This window comes from Oculina patagonica, chromosome 13, assembly GCF_052425735.1.
Source record: "Oculina patagonica isolate OP01 chromosome 13, crgOcupat, whole genome shotgun sequence".
Taxonomy (NCBI): domain Eukaryota; kingdom Metazoa; phylum Cnidaria; class Anthozoa; order Scleractinia; family Oculinidae; genus Oculina; species Oculina patagonica.
Genome location: NC_135770.1, coordinates 36189828 through 36212651, shown reverse-complemented (window position 1 = coordinate 36212651; position 22824 = coordinate 36189828). Strand labels below are relative to the sequence as shown.

Below are 22824 nucleotides of genomic sequence, written 5' to 3'. Positions count from 1 at the left end.
AACTTGAGAGGTTAAGCCTTAATTTTTCAAGTTGCAATCCATTTCCATCCGAGCCATCCGCAGCCACAGACGCTTGTTATTTAAAACAGTTTCAGTGCTCTAATGATAATATAGCAATTTTTTAAAAAATGGACCATTACTCTTAGGTTTCTTGCGACACAAATATAAATTTTGGCTGTTCAAAAATCTGGTAAAATCCGTGACAAAGCCCCTTTAAAAAAGAGTTGAAATCCTGCACTCGCTCATTCCACATTATTCTGTACACTTCCGGTCGCCTTACTGTACCTAACTGTCAATTATAAACGATGTTTTTCAATCCTGAAGCCCCCGCAATAGAAACGTCGGATGTTTGTGGCTTTTGTCTAAACACAGAGTAAAGAACAGGCCGTCATTTATGTCAAGATGTTGATACTACACATTAATTGAGATAATCGAGACATGAAAGAACCTTTCAATGAGAGAATCAAATTTTTGTTGAACATACTTTGCATATCCAACTTCGCAACACCCATCTACGATTTCAAAACGTTCAGACACCAATCAGACGCTTAAAAATTCGTGTGTGAGGGTCGGCTAAGCTCTTGAAACAGTTTACCACTCCGGAAAAGGTGTGCTAGAATTGCTTTCTCTAGTCTGTCGATGAAACCCACCCCGTATTATATTTTCACACGTGCCTGCGATTCTATGAAGTGTTAAACCCGGCACATGTCCAATAATTTAAAGAACTAAGCTGCCCAGCTGTGTGACACTCCGTTCAGAGTCAGGGATCAGATCATTCCGGAGTTCGGAATAACACTGTTGTTTTCCTTTGCCTAGTGAACGCGAATCGTGGATTCCAAAGGTAAGTTCATCACGCTTCACTCGTCTCCCAAGCACGTTCTCCTCTTAAAAGTGTATAATATAATTGTAGTACTCATTTATCGCACAAATTTATTTTCTCTGTTGATTAAATCAGTGAATTTGCCTCATAGCTTTCAAGCACTGTAGCTCATATTGATTTATTTCACAATCGGAAGTTGCAAGTAGATTCTCAAAATGCGTTATCTAAAAAGGCTAAAGTAAATGTGACTATTGATCGAGCATTACCATGCCGGAGCAAACCAGCGAGATTTTACTCCGCGCCAAGATGGCATGTGTCTTGTGACCTATTCCCGGGAATATTAAAGTGTTGAACAGTGAAGCAATGTGACAAAAACTTGTAGGGCAGGGGTATATCCTATTTTAGCATTGCATAACCCATGAGATCAATTGCAACGGCACCTTGTTAAAATTAACAATCACGTAATAATTTCCTGTAACTTCGAGTCTCAAATCCCAGCGCAGCACAACAACTTCAGCTAAGCTTTGAGGAGTAAGTACTTCTCGATAATTACTAGTTAATTTATGTTTAGATTAGGACGTGTGAAATATAACAGTCTTTCAACAATTTATTCGTCAAATCGTCTCACGAACGCGCGCATTTTGTTTGTATTTCTTCAGCTGCACGAAACTATGAAGGTTCATCTCTGCTTCTTGTCAGTTTCGGTCGGACTTTGTTGGGTTTTGGCGCCAACCGGTTCAAAGGTGAGCAGTATTTCTTTCTCTTATCTCAGCAAATTTGTAGTTAACTGTTCTTTCGCGTGTTCTGCGATCGTGCGACATGTGTCTGTGGACAGTAAACGATCCGATATTTCGTGTAAACATTGTCTGTCTATAATTCTGTCCTGAAAGTTCTGCAGACAGACAAAGAAACCACGAAAGGTTAATGCAGGTTAGCTCGTCGGTGTTCACGGAGCTTAAAATGTAATAAAAGTGATCAATGTGAGGGGGTGTTTGAAAGACCTACAAACAACAAGAGATTTGTTTATCGACTCGCTCGCCTAATGCAGTTGTTTAAGCTCAACTTGGGGGGTAACAAAAAGAAAATATTGGTGTAACGGCGGTTGAAAACGAAAGCTGAAGAAAAAAAAGGCTTGGTAGGAAGGTCCTTTACATACGATTAGGCAATATTTTTCTACAGCTTGTAACGAAACGCCATTATTGAAGTTACAAAATACGGGCAAGGTGTGAAACGGATATGTCAACTTTTTTGATGTGGCAAGTGCCTTGAAGTCAACATCTTCTGCAACACAGTTTTGTGATTATGGTGCTTCGTTACTTGCTGTTTTTTTTGCCCAAAATGACTCTAAAACAGCGAGAACATCTGTTACGCCGAATTGTCAACATTCAAGCGCCCGAGAAACTCAGTCAAATGTAATTCTCTTCAAGGGAGGCTTACATCGGCCTGGGCATATTCCTAAAATACATTTACAGAAATGCATTCCTATAATTTCTTTTGTTACTGTCTCCATCGCGTGTTCAAACTCCTACCTAAATCGAACTCTATAAAATATCTCGTTTTTCTTTCGTTATCAGAGATGGCACGTGTTAGATATCAACTTTGAGTTTAACTAACTACATAATTTCCGCATGAATGATACCATAAGGCAACAGGACTGACAAAATCTTTCCCAACTTACATTCCAAAGCAACCGCGATCAAAGGATTATTATAAATCACTGTTTATAAATAGAGATCCTGGGGCGCACAGCAACTTTTCGTCACGGGGCATCTCTCACACCCAAACAGTTTCACTGAATGAGCTAATTATAACTGGGGAGAGACATGCAAAGTTTCGTTTTAACGAGTTTCTATTGGCTACGTTGCCTGAAATGTCACGGAAGTTTCGTTGTTTGCTCGTTGCACGAATCTATACTACATAATTTCAACGCACTTCACAATAGACACCATTTCATATCGTAGCAAGCACTACTCTTGTTTCAGACACAAGAATATACACTGTAGCCGACAGTCCCGACCTCTAAAATCGTACCCCGCGCCGTTTGCGAATTTGTCGTTCTTGTGTAACATTACAAACTCGGCAAAGAGGATTTTTCGCGGAAGAGGTGGCTGTCAACAGGCAAGGATGAACAGCAGATTAGGTCATTTTTCATTGTTACGCAAAAGTAAAGTCCAGCCTTCAGACAGAAAAAAAATCGTGAATTTTGTCTCGTGTCATTGCTCGTAAAAGACTTTTGGAGGTGTAATTAAAGGCCGTAGAGAAAGGAGAAACTGCGAGACTCGAAAAGGGTGTATGTGTTAAGATTATATTTTATTTTTTTTTTTTTTTTTTTTTAAAAAAAAAAAAAAAAAAATTAAAAAAAAAAAAAAAAAAAAAAAAAAAAAAAGAAAAAAAAAAAAAAAAAAAAAAAAAAAATCATTTTTTCAAGATGAGTTGTCCATGACTGAGCTCCTTTAAGTTTCTGGCGGATTGGGCGAAAATTACTATGAATAATAGTTAGATTAAGAACTAAAGAGAATGTTTAGTGGTCGCCGCTATCGCGGTATACTGCAAACACGTTATCATGCATTTTTTGGCTTGGAAACCTTTTTAAGAGGGCAAAGAGAAATTGAAAGCATGCTGTTCAAAGCGACCGCATCTCTGTGTTTCCGGAATCCGGAGATAAAGTGCGACATATGATGAATTTATCCGGGAATTAAACAACACCTCCCCAAAACAAATGAGCCATAATTCTTTGACCCAGATCGGTCATTTGCCAAGCCACATAACGAAGAAATTCCGAGAGATCCTTATTTCCATGACAAAAGCGCAGATTGTGGATATTTTGTGCGCGTGAGACATGCATAAGGTGCTTTGTTTGGCCAGTCAAAATCTGTGGAAACGAAAAATTTTTCTAGCGCTGGTTTAGTCTAATTTCATGTAATTTCAAAGCTGACAAAACAAACTCTTTTGCTATCATAATTTTGTTATTGATACTCCGTTAGTTTCTAGATCAGTAAGCCGAGATGTTATAAAAAAATTGAAGCAAATAAGTTTTTTACAGCCTTTTGAGAGGTCTAGGTATAGTGCGCACAAGAAGTTTGTCCGAAAATGTTCCTTATCATGGTTAAAAGTTTTCTCTAAAACAGATGATTGAGACATATCTTTGACTTTTGTGGGCGGTTGTAGTAATAATTGTGGGTTGTGTATATAAATCCAGCTAGAAGATAACCTTTGGCAGATAAAAAGAAAACCTTGCCTCAAGCTTCATATTGGGTATTAAAGAAAATCTAACTTTTTGATTGAGCATATTAAAAAGAACTGATTATATTTTGTTTATTGCATGAAGTATTTATAATACCCGAAACAAGTACGGTGTTTCGTTGATTGGAGAAGAAAAGCGCTTGTTTATTTTTTTATCAGAGAGAAATGTGTTTTTCGGGGGCAATTTAAAATAATTACAAACTTCCGATGACCTTGATGCGCACGCGAGCGAGTTCATATAATGATAATCAGTTGTTAACTCCAAGATATCGATCCGCTCTTTGTGATTTCACGAGACCTGTTGACATGTTATGCAAAATATTAGTTATTTATCAACGCTTATTGTCCATAAAAAGATAACATCCAGAATTTCTGATAAGAAAACCTTATCTTTATTGAACGGCTATCGCGGTTTTCAGATACAACGTGATAACGCGAGATTGTTGAAACACCTGAAAACTACATTAGCAGTACTAGAGCTTAATAGCGCTTTCTAGTAGTTGCCTCGGTAGTAAATAGACACACCTCCCAAAATGTGCGTGATCTTGCAAAAATGATCCTGTCTGAGTTGTAGGGAATCTCCTCAAATGTCGTCAACATAAATAAACAGCTAGTTTCGTGAATGATCTTGCACTCGCTGCGTGAGAGAAATAAGCAAATTCCTGTAATTCCTCTCATTAAAGTCGGTCTTTCTCTGTGAAAACATTTAATTAGTTTAATTTACGGGCTAATTTGTGAATAAGTATTGAATCATTTGTGACGATTTCGGCGGGAACAGTGAACAAAGTGAAACTGATTTGTTATCGTGCAAGAGTCGATGTATGGGGATTTATGCGTAGTACTCAAGATCACGGCAATCTCATTCCTCGAAGATTTCCTTCGCTGCTTTAATATCGCGTGCGATGACCGAAGATGACCATTTTCTTAGGCTAATCCATACATGTATTAAATAAAGCTGAATAAAGGTCACTGCGTAGATAATGTTGATAATGACAACTTCGAGAGCATGAGCGTATTCATGAAGAAAAAAGATTTTTTTGTTGAATTCTGGAGGAATGCGCAATATTCATTTCATCCAAAAAGGTAGAAATCTGGTCTTAAAAAAGGGCGTAAAATCTTGCTCTCGGAAAAGACGGCTCGATAAAAGAAGATTATTTTGTCCATTTTCCAGCAATTAAGCTAAAAAATAATCTCGAAGGATTAAGCGGATTGTGGCTTTTAATGGGAGATGTTCAAATTTTATCTGTCTGGAGATTTACTGAAAATCTCTCAGCTAAGAAATGCGAATCTCGCCTGGCATGCGTTTTAAGACAGTATTGGTATGAACCCCTTAAAAAAATCCCACAACTTGTGATATCTAATTCCATCTCACTAATACTTACAGTATTAATTCTCAACAAGTGTCTTTGCAATAGAAAAGGAAATCGTCAACTGAAATTCTGAGCACAAAACAATCTTTTTTTTGCCAAACAATAATCAATATTCCCTGGTTGGAAGTTGAAGAAGGTTTAAATTTGCATATGCACTTGTTTTGACTCGCAGCCCATCCCATCCGAGACAAGAGCAGCTCTTTCACAGTAAATCACTTTAATTAACACTTCTATAAGTTACGGAGGATTTTATCGGTTCATAAGGTATTAATTAGGCAAGGTATTACTAAATATCGCGTTTTGGATTCCATTGATATTGTCATATTCCTATATTTCCTGCAATGTGCTACAGAGACCTTCAGAATTTTAAAAAAGTAAATTACACAAAGCTCTTGGCATTGCTTTCCACACTAATCAAAGTACAATAAAATAAAGTAAAATAACTAAATGGTAATTTGCAGTGGTATATTGACAAAGCAGTGGCATATTATCTTACGGTATGCATCTCAGTGCACTCCTTCATCTTTGTACCGAGGTTAAAAGGATTTGTCTTTCCGGGACTCAAAATTTTAGCAAGAGGATTTTATCATTGAGTTTTCCGGCTCAACACAAGTTGATATGTCCATCTCCCACCAGTCTACCTAAGCCGTATAAAATGTTATCGTACTTCGCCTTGACCGAATTACCCGCCGGAAGACTGAAATATGTCCGCCTCACAGTAAACAATTAATTATCGCCGTTTTTTTCGCCACGAAAAACATGAGAAATATGCAAAACACTGCAAAACGCAGCACGTTCATTGACTACAGTGGCGGATCTAGGGGAGGGACCCGCGGGCCTGAAGGGCGGAGAAAAATTATTTTCGAGTGCACCCCCTCCCCTATTTCAGGATCTGGATGACCGCCCCCCCCCCCCCCCCCCCACTTACCTGAAGGTCTGGATCCGCCACTCCGGTCGGAAAATGTTTGTAGGTTGTTTGAAAAACATGGCCAGATAGAGTAACAGTTTATCTTATTCCAGAGAAAGAAAAATTGTTAGCTATTTCCATCAACCTTATCAATCCAGCACGCGACCTTGGGTAATACTGAATATCCAGGATATCGGCCCGTGTCTGCTCTGATTGGTTAAAAAATCGCCGTTTTCACAAGAGAATACGGCAGAGAAAATTATCCATCGGAAAACAATTCTCGTACTATGCTAAATAATGCAACAAAATCACGTATCTATGTTCTACGAGAAAAACGGACGAAACATGTAAAAAAAAACATTCCAAAATAAAAAAAATATATATCTTAAATAGGGAATTGTCAGAAGTCCATACTCCAATATGTACTCCTGGAATTGTTGGCAGATCGCAACGAGTTGCTAATTACGTGTATACAGTCCCTCGCATCGAAACATTTCTTTTTTTTAAACTCCACACAACAGTTTTATCACTTTTTTGCACGTGTCACAGACCTTTACTTCTCCACTGATTGCAGGCTCAAGACGACGATAAATCCGAGTCAAAATGGGGGCCGTGGGGCGAGTGGACCCCATGCTCCCGAACGTGTGGTGTAGGTGCGTCCTACCAGGAACGAGAGTGCCTGGAAAAGGAAAAGTAAGAAAAGTCATAACTGCCGAGGAAGAAAAGTCATAACTGCAGGTTGTCAAATGCGGGTTTCGCGTAATTCGATCGTCGATTTAAAATGCGTAAAAAAAATTGATTTAGGGGATTGACGGAGCCATATGGTCCATCAACTCCAGCGCATTAAGTGTTTTGTGCAAGGACGCAACACATCGATCCCGACCAAGAATTGAACTCAATACCAACGCACTCACACCAAGGATTGTATTTAAGGCCAGCCCACTCACACTGTGTAGTGTGTGATGGGCAAATTTCACTTAAGAGTTTTGGTGAACTTAAGCCGAAATATTGGATGTTTCCAGGAGATTTAAACCACGTACAGCTTTTCATGACAGCTGCGAATCTACATTTTTTTGTTAATTTAAAGTTTGCGCAAGTTACGGTCCTCTTATGGTCATCGGCTCCTGTCACCGACTATTTTCTTTCTTTTTCGATTTAGACCAGACGATTATTGCAAAGGAAGTAAGCGCATATACAGGACATGTAATATCCAAGTGAGTATTAATCTCTTTTTCTGGTTATACTTGCTTGCTTTAATTACGCTGTTTACTTGATAAAACATACTATAACAAGATATAAATATTACAAAACTGTGCGCGCTGGAAGGGGAAGGGAGAAAGGGAAGGCCTGATACTCAGTCTATAATAAAATCTCAGTTTAGCTCGAAACAACACGCAAGAGTTCTCTGCTACATGTCACCATTCTGATGTATATGATGAGTTTCAATCTTTTTCATGTCTGTCTGTCTTCATGTTAGGATTGTCCAGAAGGCTCAAGGGATTTTCGTCTTGAACAGTGCGAATCTTACAACAATCGAACACTTGATGGACGTAGATACAAATGGGTTCCCTACATACCAGGTAAGATACGGCAGGAACTGCAGCCCATCACAAGAAACATTAATGCCTATTCAGGCGTGCGCTGCAAACACCAACACAATAAGACGCGCTGGTGCAATAGTGGTCCGTTTCTAACATGGTAAATAGGACGCCATCTCTTTCGCCCGGAAAAATTTTAATTATAATTAAAAAAAAAAATAAAATTTTTTAAAAAAAAAAAAAAAAAAAAAAAAATATTTTTTTTTTTTTTTATTTTGGGTTAAAATTCTTCGTCTTCCCTCTTGCTAGTTACGGCCCTTTAAAATCTAGATGTATGGGCGTGGCACCGAATGTTTTTGCTTGCGTTTGCTTTTGAATTTTCCAGTTCAGACTGAGTCTAATTTACAATTCTACTTATTCCAAACACTGAGCGAATTTCTTTTCTTGTAATCCTAGTCCACGAGAGATGTGTTCTGAACTGCATGCCTAAAGGAGAATACTTCTTCATGCGGTGGGCAGATAAAGTGGTGGATGGAACGACATGCTCTGTGGACACGTACGACATTTGTGTGGATGGAAGATGCGAGGTATGACGAAAATCATTTGATATTTAACGCTAAAATTTTCGCGCCTTTTTGGTTCGAGGTATGACGAAAATCATTTGTTATTTGACGCTAATTTTCGCCCCTTTTTGTTGCGAGGTATGACGAAAATCATTTGATATTTGACGCTTAATTTTCGCGCCCTTTTGTTGCGAGGTATGGCGAAAATCATTTGACATTTATGCTAAATTTTAATTTTCCGCCTTTTTGGTGCGAGGTATGACAAAATTGATTGACATTTGACGCTAATTTTGCGCCTTTTTGGTGCGAGGTATGACGAAAGTCATTTGACATTAAACGTTACATCTCGCGCCTTTTTGTTGCGAGGTTTGACGAAAATCATTTGACATTGAACGCTAAATTTTCCCGCCTTTTCGGTACGGATCGTGCCCATCAAGTTCTGATGAACAAATAGTAAAACAATAATTGGCATCTTTCTATTATCTTCTTAAAAGTTTTTTTTTTCATTTAAGTTTAAAGAGTTTCTTTTCTTATTATCCAATCAAAACTTTGCGTAAATGGGCAATTTACTGGTGACCTAAATACACTTACAATGCGAACAACGGTTATACAGAGGGAATCAACGACCCACATCAACGGGACACCACTGAATCTAGTCGTAGTAAAGGAGTGGCAGACTATGCTTTTCCTTAGGCTAAAAGCAAGTAGCCATAATAATAAGGTGGTCGTGTTAACCTGGTTAACAATACAACAAAGGGTTTTTTAACAAGGTAGTCGTAAAGAAAGGTTCTACTGTACCAACACTCGCGTGGTACAAGCTTCCAATACGCGCGTGTTCGAACTTCAAATACGCGCGCGAAGTTAACACGCTGTTTGCTAATCCACGCGTGGTATAAACGTCCATTTCCTTTTTTTTTTAGAAACTTGGTTGTGATCTCATTTTGAATTCCAATGCAAAAGAGGATAAATGTCGAGTTTGTAATGGTAATGGAAAAAACTGCAGGACGCACAGCGGAGTCAATACAGAGGAAGGCGATGGTGAGTTCATGTCTATAAAATTTTAAATTATGTAGGTCCGCAATGCTTACTTGTGTCTACTGAGACGTCTAATATGAGCGCGCGCCGGTGTTGATGAAGGACCTGACACCTCCAGGGAGGCGCGGTGGCCTAATGGTTAGCGCCCTGGAATCCGGTACTAGCCCTGGCCGGAGCACTGACGTTGTGCCCTTCTCTGGGACGAAGACGCTTTACTCTCACAGTGCCTCTCGATCCACCCAGGTGTAAATAATGGGGACCGGCAATCATTTACTGCTGGGGGTAACCCTGCGATGGACTAGCATCCCATCTAGGGGGGAATAGCAATACTCCTAGTCGCTTAATTCTTTAGAAACCGGGATCAAGCTCTCATCAATCAATCAATCAATAATAATAATCATTCAATCAATCAATCAATCAATCAATCAATCATACGGTCTGATGGGCCACTTGGCTCATATGCAGACTTAACCTGACACCTCCAACCGTTTGTATGTAGGACTGGAACAGACGTTTACCTTCTAGATTGCTACTATAGAATATCTATGTCACGTAAACTTAATGTTTTCAACTGTCGTATTTTACTTGTTTCAGGGTACAAAGAAATTGTGGTGATTCCCGCTAGTGCCACTAACATCAACATTCAAGAAACGACTCCCTCGCCACATTTCCTGGGTACGACACACTATTCACTTTTATACGAAGTAAACATTCTCTCAAAGCGTCAATTAATCGAAAAAATCAATTTTAAAAGAAAGCGTCAATTTTTAAAGAAAGCCTTATTTCCTTGTTCAGACTAAATGATGCACTCAAGTAGAGTAAACAAAAATTTCGGCATTTGTAAGCCACTTAATTAGAAAAGAAAAAGGGGGAAATACTTAAACCGCTTAAAAACAAAAACAAATTCTCCTAAAATATTTTGGCTAATAAAGTGAGCGACTGAATCCTGCGATGTGCAGATTATTTGTATATATTTATTCTTCAGTTCCTTAAACTTTGCATTGCATGTGTATATGGAAAACATCTTTTTAACTGTTTTATTTATTATTATTTTTCACTTTTCAGCTCTTTCTGATTCATTCAGAAATTACTTCTTTAACGGTGACTACGTCATAACAAACCCTGCCAAGCACAAAGTGGCCGGAACCGTTTTTACTTACGAGCGAACCCGCTTTGGACAGGAGAGAATATTCTCCTTAGGACCGACTACAGTTCCTGTGCATGTCGAGGTATGCGTTCAACCCATACCTTTCCAAGTCGAATGTGTAACTTCTCTTTACTACTCTAAAGAAACAGAAGGTTTCCCTACTCGATAGAATTCTGATATTCGACCCCCCAAAAGTCCATACTAATGAAGTAACTCTACGAAGGTCCGCGTAGGATCTCCTGATTGGTTGTTACTTGCGCACGAAAATTCAAACCCGAGCAATAACCAATCAGAGACACAACACAAGTCTCTGAAGAGGTACGTCATCAGTATGGAATTTTTCGGGTTACCTTATTATAGAAAATTAACGCTCAATGAAATTAACGCGAATTCTCAAAATTTATTAATTTATGTCGCGTTAATTTTTGTGAGCGTTAATTTCCAAAACCTTAATTTTATTCCAAATACTGGATACTGTCCGAACACATAAATTATAGCAACTAGGAAACAATAACCTCTCTTCTGCACACTATTTCGCAATCTTTAACAATGCAAAAGCCTTAAAGATATGTCATCTGCAATATTTTCAGTTCATTCTTGCTTTCAGAAGAGCGGTTCTCGACATCCGTTTTTTGTACAGCCAAAATATCTTTAGAGACGTCATTACTGCGTTAATTTTATTTATTTTAAAAAATTTTGCCCCATCTCTCGCGTTAATTTCCTTTATTCAAAATAAAATTTCCCTCCTATTCGCGTTAATTTAAGTCACGTTAATTTCAAAGACCTTAATTTACTGGAGCGTTAATTTCCTATAATAAAGTAAATTTCAGAAGTCTTTCGAGTGGGCGAAGAATTCGGGTTAAGCGCGCGAAGAGAAGCGTTCGTCTACCCAGCCACATACCACGACAAGCCAACTTTCCAAGCGCTTATTATAACAACTTCTTTAAAAATCGTCGTGTTTAATTACATGCCACCTTGATAAAGTTTCAAATATTCTAGAACTGTATTTTCTGCAGCAGTGATACATATATATGTATCTAGGTAATGCATGCGAATGCCTTTAAGTTTCCTGCAGAGGAGTGACTTGCCAGTGCTTTTTACAAGGGATCATGCTGTTTTTTGGACAGGTACTTCTCCTGGGAGATGAGAAGAATCCTGGTATTTCTTACGAGTATTCCGTGCCAACATCAGTGACGACACTTCCTGAGCGCACCCAGTTTTCCTGGAGGACAGGCGAGTTTGATAAGTGCAGTGCATCGTGTGCTGGAGGTAAGTAGCAGGGCGCGCGCTCGACCGGGCATCCTGGAATCCAGTCCTGCACTCGGAAAATTGACCGTAGGGTTTGTAACGCGGCAGTCTAGAGTTCAAGGTGCTCGGCGGTACAATTGTCTCTTATCAATTCAGTGATATTATTAAAAATAATTTCAGGTTTAGTTCACTTCATAGTTTTCTCTAGCTATCAGTAGAACAGTGTATCAACAGAATTATTTGAATAGATTGCTCACAAAAAAGTAATATAAAATCGCGCGTCGAAGACCGCGTGCTAGCGCAAGAAGCGAGCTAAATCTGCTGAATGGCTTGTTCTGCGATCAGCCCCCGTTTTGATTTTCAAGTCTGCGCGTTTCCTCCGTATTCAGCGGTCCCATGCGAATCAAACGAGCGGCTCGGAGCAAGTCGAGCAAGTCTGATAAACCTCCCGTCGTACCAAAACAAGTGCAACATTTTAGCTCATTTAACCGGCAACTACTTTGTTGTAATTCTTCCAGGAGAGCAAAAGAGAGAAGTGTTCTGTGTTCGTGATGATAACGGAGAAGAAGTTGAGGATTCAAACTGTAAAGAAGACGAGAAGCCATCACATAAACAAAACTGTAACACGCAGTCTTGTCCGGCCAGGTTAGTTCATGTTTGTGAAATAGGACGAGAACAGGGGAAGAAGGGAAGGCTGGGGGAGGGGGATAACTAATGAAGGGATGGGGGAACTCCCATATGAACCAGACATGGATGCTTGTCGTATCTCCCAGATTGGTCTCCTTTACGAGTTTAATTCAAATTTTCCGACGACTAAATTTGCCCCTTTCATGTGAGAGTCTCTCCGGGGGAGGGATGAGGGTTGGGGCTGCAATATACCGGATAAAGGGAACAGGGGGAGGGGTAGGGTTGGAAAAATTATACCCTAGTGCATGTCATCATCACTTCACTTTTGTACAAAACGATGACAAAAACAACAACAACATGCACAATCTTTATTATTAATAAAATATGCAATAAAATTGATTTGAAAAATTCACGGTTCCTCTAACGATTCATTCAAATGTAAGTGTTATTTATGCTAATCCAAAGAACGAGTCGTCTTGAGATTGGTCGAAACCGTTGAAATTGTCGCGTTTTTATTGTCCATAAAATTTCAAAACAACAACAACGAAGACAGCAGAAACAACAACAAATTTAATAACAGCATTACGACAGCAATTTAAAAATACAGTAAAACGCCGTCTTATGATCACCTTGTTATTACGTTCAGTTTGAACGAACTGAGAGAAGCTAACTCAGTTATTTTTCTTATTTAAAGGGAACCTCTACTCTTGCGACAGGTTGACGTTCAATTGTTTGAAACAATCACTGAATTCAAAATTTTACAGGACAAGTTAAAAATCACATTAGATAGTAACAAAAAAAATGGAAAAGATTATTGCTTTTAATTTTCCCGCGCGCCGCCATTTTGAATTTTATTGCGTGTAATGGTTGCTCAATTGTTTCACACAAAAGATCCTCTGCTTCCAACCAATAGTGGCAACCATTACACGTCATAAAATCCAAAATGGCACCGCGCGGGAAATTTAAAGGCGATAATATTTTCCACTTTTAAATGTTAATTCTCCTTTGACCTGTGAAATCAGGAATTCAGGCATTATTTCAAACAATTCAACATCAACTTGTCATAAGAGTGGAGGTTCCCTTTAAGAACTTGTGAAAGTGGTCACACCGTAAATACGACCGCATTGACGACGTTTTTCATACCTTGATCAATATTTGGTGATTTGGTTTTGTCGCAACTTTGGTGCAAAATAACAGTCTTCTTCGCGACTTAACCTTAACTGGTTTATTTTCAGCTGGTTTGTAAGCGTCTGGAGTGCTTGCTCTCTCACATGCGGTCGAGGCAAACAGGTCAGACGAGTTCACTGCCAGCATACCGTGGAAGGAGGAGAGACCGTTATGATCCCCGATGAACGGTGCCCAGGCTCCAAACCGACTATTATGCGCTTGTGTCAGATGGAGAAGAGCTGTCCTGGATGGTCAGCGGCTCAATGGACAGAGGTAAGGAAATGGTTTGATACAGTTACAATTAGCCTGTGTAAGTAGACTGCAGAAAGAAGTACGCAGACCTCTCTACTCTGTACGCACTCAGTAAGCACTCGCGCGCGCGTTGCTATTAATACGGACAATTATTCTTGATTTTTGGCTTAAAAGTACAAAACATTGTAGGTTTTAGACTGCAAAGATCCGAATATAATTCCCGTTTAAGCTTAAAACTTTTGACATCCGGTTTGGGGAGCTGGGATGGCGCAGTGGTGAGAGCGCTCGCCACCCACCTATGTGGTTTAGGTTCGATTCTCGGAACCGGGGTCAAGTGTGGGCTGAGTTTGTTGTTGGTTCTCGTCCTTGCTTCGAGGGTTTATCTCCAGGTTATCCGGTTTTCCTCCCTCCACAAAAACCCACAGTTTTCAATTCTAATTCGATCGAGAATTCCGAGGTCACAGCTCTGATAAATGATGCCATTTTATTTTATTTTTTCTCAAAAACGTCCTTGCTTGACCTCAATATGCGAACACACGCCACTTATCAAATGTCATTTATGACGTGAATCAGAGCCTCAACACACCTGTCAATCATTATTTTGTTTCCTTGCAGTGTTCCGTCTCGTGTGGCATGGGATCGAGGCAACGTGAAGTTACGTGTAAGACGCTTGATACGAAGGTGGTTTTGCCGTCAGAAAGCTGTAACCTCGCTTTGAAACCAAAAGAAACAGAGAAATGCAACCCAGGCCCTTGTACTGTCACATGGTTGGCGTCGAACTGGAGTGAGGTAGGATTCTTGAGCGTACCTTCAGCTGGTAAGGCAAATAAATGGGAAAAATGAGGAAGGAGGAGAAATTTTTCACATGAATATTGAATACTTGGGAGTGTATCATCTTCATTTACTCTTACCCTTATCGAGTATACACCCCCCCCCCCTCCCCCCACCGCCAGGCTAATTGGATCATTAGATACGATTATGTACTTAACCCATTGACTCTGAACCAGCCTAAACCGGCTGCAAAGGATCCGGGCATTTGTCCCGCTTGTGACGTCATCACCTTTCACCCAGAAAGGCGACATCTATGCTCAAGTTGTGAAGCAGAAGAAGACCTTTCCAACGATACCTAAACCAGCGCGATTAGATTAATGCAGCTTGAAATATGCACCAAAACGCTTCAAAATTTTAGCGAAAAACTCAGAGGAAAATTGCCTCTTTCCACCCTTTGCTTGTCCATGGTAAGTAGTTCTTGCGTCGTTTGCGCTTTCGCGGAAATTCTTCTACTAAAAAGAAGCCTACTAGAAGGCCAAACACTGCAGCAAAAAGAAAGGAAGAAGAGAAAAAGGAAAAGCAAAAAAAAAAAAACAGAAAAGCCTAAACTATGTCAAAATTTTGATTTGTGCGCATGCACGAGCTAAAAAGTTGTTAAACGTGATTCTGGTGAGAAACAAGGATGCATTTTGTGTTTCGAGGGCCGTTTTGAGTGATTTGGAGCTATTTTAGCTTATAATAGACCTTAAAAGGTCAAAAACATCTAAAATGCGTTTTTTGGAAAATCTCCAGGAGTCAAAGGGTTAAATACGTCTCTAATAATTTTTGAAAGAAAAATTGATCGTTTGTTTGTTGACTTGTTAGTGTTATCCAAAATGTGGCAAGGGAATGAGTACGAGAATGGTTTACTGCGTCGGCATCACCAACAAGGACGAGAAGTACCCGGATGAACTGTGTGATAGTTCCTCTCGACCAATCAGCAAGAAGGAGTGTTCCAGTGACGCGGTGTGCCCGGCAATGTGGCACGCCTCACAGTGGAGTAAGGTGAGGGTACAAAACACACTTTGGACACTTAATACAATCGTCCGAAATAGTTTGTTGAGTGTTTTGCACGTGGGTGCGGTGTACGTTAGCAAAAAGCAGGTTAAATCCGTTTTCAGGTGGAATCCGTTTACGACCTAGATTAATCTGCTTCGACCTGAAGATAAAACTTTTACAATGACACAAGAGTAAAATCCAAACTTGATTTATCTTCCATGCACCAGTTCGTCATGACGTCTCGTACCGAAAAAATGAATCTTTGTTTTTTTTAATCGAATCTTTTTAAAAAAATGGCGGATAACTGACAAGGATCGTAAATCTAAATATATATCAGACTCCCGCTATCTGCGTCAAAAGTTTATGTTGCGTAACTGTTTCATTTTGTGGTGTAACACACATTTCTTTATTTTATATTGAGTTCTTCTTGCTCCAGGGACAACTACTTTTCAATAAGCCATTTTATATTTCCATGGGAGGCCCGGTGACCTAATGGTTAGTGCGCCGGACCCCGGATCGAGCGGTCCTGGTTCGAGCCCTGACCGGGCCACTGCGTTGTGTTCTTGGGCAAGACACTTTACTCTCATAGTGCTTTTCTCCACCCAGGTGTATAAATGGGTACCGGCGAATTATTGCTGGGGGGTAACCCTGAGATGGACTAGCATCCCATCCAGGGGGGAGTAGAAATAATCCTAGCCGCTTAATGCTACATATACCCGGATAAGCTCCGGCCTGATGAGCCACTTGGCTCGACAGCAGGCTTTACCTTACCTTATTTTATATTTCCGTTTGTTAGTGCACAGCTTCATGTGGCGTGGGTATGCAGATGAGAAATGTGATGTGCGCCAAGAAAGAGGGAGCCAAAATACTCAGAATCCTGTCCAACGATCAGTGCAAAAAAGAAAAGGAGATGACTAGAATACAAAAATGTTCTGTGCGCCCCTGTCAGGCGGGATGGTACATATTCCCCTGGGAGCCGGTAAGCCAAACTTATTTATGTATACTTATTTCTTTAAATAAGATTTGAAAATCTTAGTGGTTTTCGCTGTCAGTAACTAACGGGACAAAAAATAATGCATGACCAAACATCGAACAATCTGGACTCACATCAAGCTTTTTATTACTGATGAAATTATGACGTGCACGTACAAGGCAATCGAAATCAGCGTCACACAATTTTCGTTTGTGGTTTGCACTTTTTCACTCGCGCGGAGGTGACTAAGACGATCAACACATGCTCTAACGGAAAATGTTAAAAATTCTTTATCTTGATCAAACATGGAAACCATCTAAAAACAAAGTCGAGTGAGGAGGCTAAACGGTAAAACATATTTTTCCAACAAGTTATTGGACAAAGAGGTTTGATCGCTTAGCCCGGGACCCCACATTTTGAAACTTGACGTTTTGACTGTTATTGTTTCGTCGGAGCTTGGTATAACAGTGTTACGTTTAAAAGTTCTGTTGTTGCGGTTATAAGTTCTAAGAACTTCTTGTCTTTTTTTGGAACAGTGTTCGAAGACCTGCGGTCAGGGTTTGAGGCGGAGAAGTGTTAAGTGTCTTGCTGACTCAAAGGAAGACCCTGAAGAAAAATGGTGCAATTTAGACGACAGACCTGTATCGGAAGAAATATGTTTCGAGGAAGAATGCAAAGGTTTGTTAAATTTTTATGTAATAAATTTTTTTTGTCTGTAGTCAGCCATGCACTCACCTTTACTAAGTTTTCCTTCATGGATAAACTAGGTAGTTTTAACTAGCCTTTTCTCACATAAAGGGCATATTAACAAAACATTTTTTTAACCCTTTAGATGTGTGACCGCAAGTTTTCGCGTCATCAAAATCTAAGAAAATATGTATCCTAGGAAACATTTCTCTTAGTGAGCAACATTATTGGCTTTTATTGTTTCCTTTTATTCGTTTTATAGCAAATGCCCGTAGTTAAAGTGACAATGCAACGTATGTCTCCCTTACCATGATAACTCCGCTTCATTTGTAGTCCCAGTTACTGTGGCAACCACACCAAAAGAAACCACGACCACAGTGACGACAGAGCAAAGCAGTCCTCCTACTACCGTAACCATAGCAACAACGACAGCTGCTCCTTCTACTACGAAAGAGATTACAACTACGGCTGCACCATCGACTTCCAGTTCTTCTCCACCAACAACAGACACCCCCATTACCACCCCACCCTCCACTACCACCACCCTACCCCCTGCTACTACTACCTCACCCCCTGATACTACTACGTCACCCCCTGATATCACTACCCCACCCCCTGCTATTACCACCTTTCCTCCCGTTTCTACTACCGTACCGCCCACAACTACCCCACCCCCGACTACAACGCCATCCCCCACTACTCCAGAACCCACGACGGAACCTCCTACAACTGCACGGAGATTTCAACCAGCCAAGATCACTCAGCCTCCAAAGGATATAAGTAAGTAGGCTGACTCACATTGAGAAAAGTACTAAAAATTACTTCAGGACGGCTTGCACTGAAGCGTGTACTAAATGCCGCTTGCGCATGCTCGGCCAACTGGCCCAAAAAGCCAAGTTTGTCTATAAGGTAGAGACGTCAAATAAGTCACGTGTTGAATAGTTGGACAGGTAACTACTGATTTTGTGATCGGCCGAGAAGCTAAAATCTGCTGCTAAAAACGTCACAAATTAATAAAACAACTGTTGCAAGTGGTAAAACGGTAAGGCGAGTTTAGCTGATCGAAAGAACTTCATACTTTAAAAACTCGATTGATTTTGATATCGTTTAGCATTCTTAGTCCATTAAACAACCATTTAGACCTGTTCAGGGTGAATTCTTATTTGAGGTTTGTTATAGTAATGGTATCAAGATAAGCTTGGTATCGAATTCTCGCCCGAAAGTCGACGTTTAAGATTAGACGGGTATTTTCGCCAGCCAGTAAAAACGAATTGGAAAAACTACCGTACACTGATTTCTGTAGATAAGTCTTAAAGTGATGAACTTTTCGGGTCGAATCCTAGGCGTCTCTCAAGCGGGATAAAATGGCTGTGAGATTGGGGGGAGGGGGGTCTGTTCGTTCAGGCTACAAGAAATGATTTGATGTCAAAACCTTGTGATTTAACTGCACCATAGCACATTTTTCCTAATTTAATTTTTGACGTTTTTAGTGGCGTATGTTGGCACAGAAGTGTTGTTTCGTTGCCGGGCAACAGGCTATCCAACGCCTGTGGTAAGCTGGCGTAAAGGCTCGATCCCTGTCAGCAGCCTGGAAACAGACAGAATACAAATCCTTGCCAACGGCGACCTCAGGGTAGCGGATATCACAGAGGACGACAACGATGTTTACACGTGCATTGCAACAAACTTTGTTGGGCCAATGGACACCAAAGAAGCGCGTTTGGCTGTAATAGTTCCAGTCTCAGTATCAGTATCGCCTAATAATGCTACTGCGAGTCCTGGTGACGATGTCACGATCACGTGCACGTCACGTGGTATACCGACACCAATCGTAGAGTGGTATAAAGATGATACCTCTTTGAACAGTCAAGGGCGAGTGAGAGTATCACGGACAAGTGTTATTATATCACAAGTACAGCCGTCAGACAGTGGGTATTATCAATGCCGAGCCCGCCATAACTACGGCTCAGCCAGCGACAAAATGTATCTGAACATCATCGAGAAGAAAGGTAAGGTTACAGTGTGTTTGATGCGTTATTTGGGAAGCGGGGATGGCGTAGTGGTGAGAACGCTTGCCTCCCACCTACGTGGCCCGGGTTGAATTTTCGGTCAGGTGCCATATATATGTAGGTTGAGTTTGTTGTTGGTTCTCGCCTTAATCCTAGGGTTTTTCTCCGGATTCTCCGGTTTTCCTCCCTTCACAAAAACTAACATTTTCAAATTGCAACTCGGACGGGATAGAGGACTCGCCTGAAAACCAGTTGTGACTTAAAACTGCCAAGTTTAACGCAAGTTTCCATCCTTTTCCTTTAAAACTTAGGGTCACAAGGTAAGATTCCGTATACTTTTACTGTAAAAGAAGACAAAATATTTAATCTTCAAGCAACCATGTATTTTATTGTTTATAATTTTCGTAACATCACCAACATCACTTCGGCGATTTTACGAAAACTTCCGAGGATTTCCAAAAAAAAATTATTAAGAGTTTTGAAAATTTTCTGAAGATGGTCCGTTGGTCATGTGAACGTTTTCTATCATTTTCCAAAAACTTTGGAAGAATAACGAAGATTTCCGAAGACTGCCAAATTTCGAGAGAACAGGTTTTGAACAGGTTTTGACTGTACACCAACAATGTGCAGTTTATTGATTTTTCACCTAAACATGGCAGATAGTGGACGTTAGCAGTCGTGATGCTATCGATTATTTCACACGTAAAATTATCGTAATTTTTACGTGTGGCCATAACGGTTCTTTTAACAATAATCAATAATTAATAATAATCAATAATTAATAATAATAATAATAATAATAATAATAATAATAATAATAATAATAATAATAATAATAATAAATATAATTAAAATAAGAAAAAGCCCTGCAGTTTATATTAAAAAAATTACTGATCAAAAATAATAACGATATTTTGATTTTTTTTGCAGAACCAACCGAGCCTCCTTTTAAATGTGAAGACAATCCTTATATAGCTCACTGTCAAGTTGTTCGTCAAGTTAACTACTGCTGCATCCCTTATTACATGAAGGCTTGCTGCAAGACCTGCGAGGATCTTCTACCTAAATGCAAAAACTTAAACTGGCGGAATTGATATATATTTTAAAAACCTTTAATTTGACAACGGCATTTTAGTGCCGCCACAGCCGGTTATAGATAACAAAACATTCTGCCCATATCTGTTTCAAAGGGGCACGGCCTTCAAAGCTGCCACACTATTTTCAGCGTCAAAGCCAGAAGAGCTACGTTTTACTAGCTTTGTATAGTTAGATGTAAGCCGCTAGATCGATATATAAATATTTAAAGCATAATAGGACCTGAACCGCTAACGGGCAATATGATTTTTGTCCAGTTCGAATAAGAACCAAATTTCTTTCTTTTTTAACCTTATGCGGCAAACCGAGATATCCAGTTGGTGATACTCTATTTTGCATCAGCTAAATATGTTTATGTTTACCAAAATGATGAAAATGAAAGTGAAAATAATGTGATATTTGTCATGCATGTCAGTTTTACAAGAGGCATCAAACATTTTCAAGAAACCTCACTAATATAGTACCTCCAAAATCAGTTCTTCCCAGGATTTTCTCCTCCAGAACAACATAAACACAAAACGTCTTTCAGAGGACGGGTGGAGAGGTTGCAACTTCCTTCACTCTCCCCCGAGGTCTTTGTGTGTATGAGCTTGGATACTAATCTTTGTCTGTAAACCAAAAATTTCATAAAATTGCTTGTTTCTCTCACTAAGTTAAAAATATCAATTGTATTTTTTAATAAGCGTGTTTCTAATATTTGCAACACTTATTATAGTCCCTGTACAGCGTAAAACAAAGATAAGCGGTTATCAGGTTGGATGTTGCGCGAGTCGATGGGCTGAAACACATGCCCAGGCCCCACACAACATGCGCTTGCTTGGACAAGGTCTGGGTGGAGTCAGTGACCAAGTAAATTTAACAGAACTTACAAATCAGCTTTAGAAATGTAACTAAGGCCTGACTCGTGACGCGTGATTTTGATAGACTGATCCTGGCAGTTTGACCAAAATATCCTTTCTGACAACAGACAAATGGCCAAAATTGAGTTGAAAATGTGGAAAATAATGAATAACCAGTTTACAGCTCGGCGACTAGCGATTCACTGAACCCCACAGAACCGCCTGCCTTCAAGAGATATATTCATTACGTCTTATTTAATCCGTGTATACCATTTAATAAATAAACAGACACCAAAACAATACTGGGAGTTCTTTCGTATTTGCTTCTTTTGAAGGGATGGGGGAGGAGAGTTTGATGGTGAATATCTTTTGGTACAATGCGTTAATATGGCTAAGGGAGATGTCGTTAAGAGAGTTTGAAAGAACAAGAAAACCCGAGTCTGCTCTAGGCATTCGGACAGCTCTTCGCGCTGTTCCCCAAGTAACCGAACGTCTGGAACATTCTATCATCAATCCAGAAGCTTGTTATATTCAATTCTTTTTTTATTTTTGCAGAAAACTCCCAAACATTCTGATGTATAATGCAAGCCGTCTCTCTTTGATGGCGCGTAAATGCATAATAAATGGCGGAACACTGAGCCAGGCTAATACCAGGCAGACTAATGCCAGGTTTTTTTTAGCCTTTCCACTTTAAAATGGTCTCCGCGGTCCCTGAAGTGGGTGGCTGTACACATGTTATTTTTCTTTTGCTCAAAAATCGTCTTCTTCCAGTATCTGTGCTACTCGCGGCTTTTTGCTGTTTGTATATCGCGTTCGCTCTCTCGTTACTTTCGCGTTCGTCCCTTTAAAGAGCAAAAGAGAGGCTACTCGTAGTCTCCGATGTATCAAGGCTGATTTTGATATACTATGTGGCACTAAATTGTTTTGCGGTGGGAGTTTCATTTTGGGTATTGGCCTTTTTTTGTATTAAGCGGAATTTTTTTGCGATTGATAAAGAATGGTTTTTCTTGCAGGAAATAATTTTTGCGGTTTTCATAGCGTGCGACTGAGCAGGCATTTTCAGGAAGGCTATTTCAACTGAAATTGCAACATTTTTTTTGTTTGATTAATAATCAAAATATTCAGAGTGTCTCTAGTTAAACGTCTTGTTCTCGAGTGGCTAACTGCAAGCATTTTCGTTTACGGCACAACTATATTTTAAAAAAAGAAAAACGTTTTAATAGGCACCAAAATAATTTTCGATGCATGTGCAAAAATGAGCTTATATTTTCACTATGCATGTGCAAAGATGAACTGATATCTCACTATGGAATAAGTTTTTTTCTTCGGAGAAAAATTTGCGGAAATTTTTCTTTCCGGTAACTGTTTTTGCCGATCACGAAAAAAAGCAAAAATCGCAAAAATTGTAAGCCGCAGAAATTAAGTGCCACACGTACACGATTATTGAAAGCGCCAATCACGTTCGCAAAAAAAATATGTAACAACTCTCCAACTG

At 39.7% G+C, this 22824-nt stretch overlaps 1 protein-coding gene across 1 annotated transcript; it reads left to right on the top strand.

Annotated features, from left to right (window-relative positions):
* Positions 1-519: 519 nt before the first annotated feature.
* On the top strand, positions 520-21086 carry LOC144635858 (papilin-like). Its single transcript, XM_078494980.1, has 19 exons — positions 520-841; positions 1480-1563; positions 6915-7033; positions 7500-7554; positions 7818-7920; positions 8335-8465; positions 9362-9479; positions 10071-10151; positions 10542-10705; positions 11751-11892; positions 12390-12516; positions 13734-13938; positions 14533-14706; positions 15553-15732; positions 16523-16705; positions 17236-17377; positions 17720-18166; positions 18877-19395; positions 20326-21086. Exons 2-19 carry the CDS (start codon positions 1492-1494, stop codon positions 20487-20489), a joined length of 3126 nt encoding a protein of 1041 aa, XP_078351106.1. The 5' UTR covers positions 520-841; positions 1480-1491; the 3' UTR covers positions 20490-21086.
* Positions 21087-22824: the final 1738 nt, after the last annotated feature.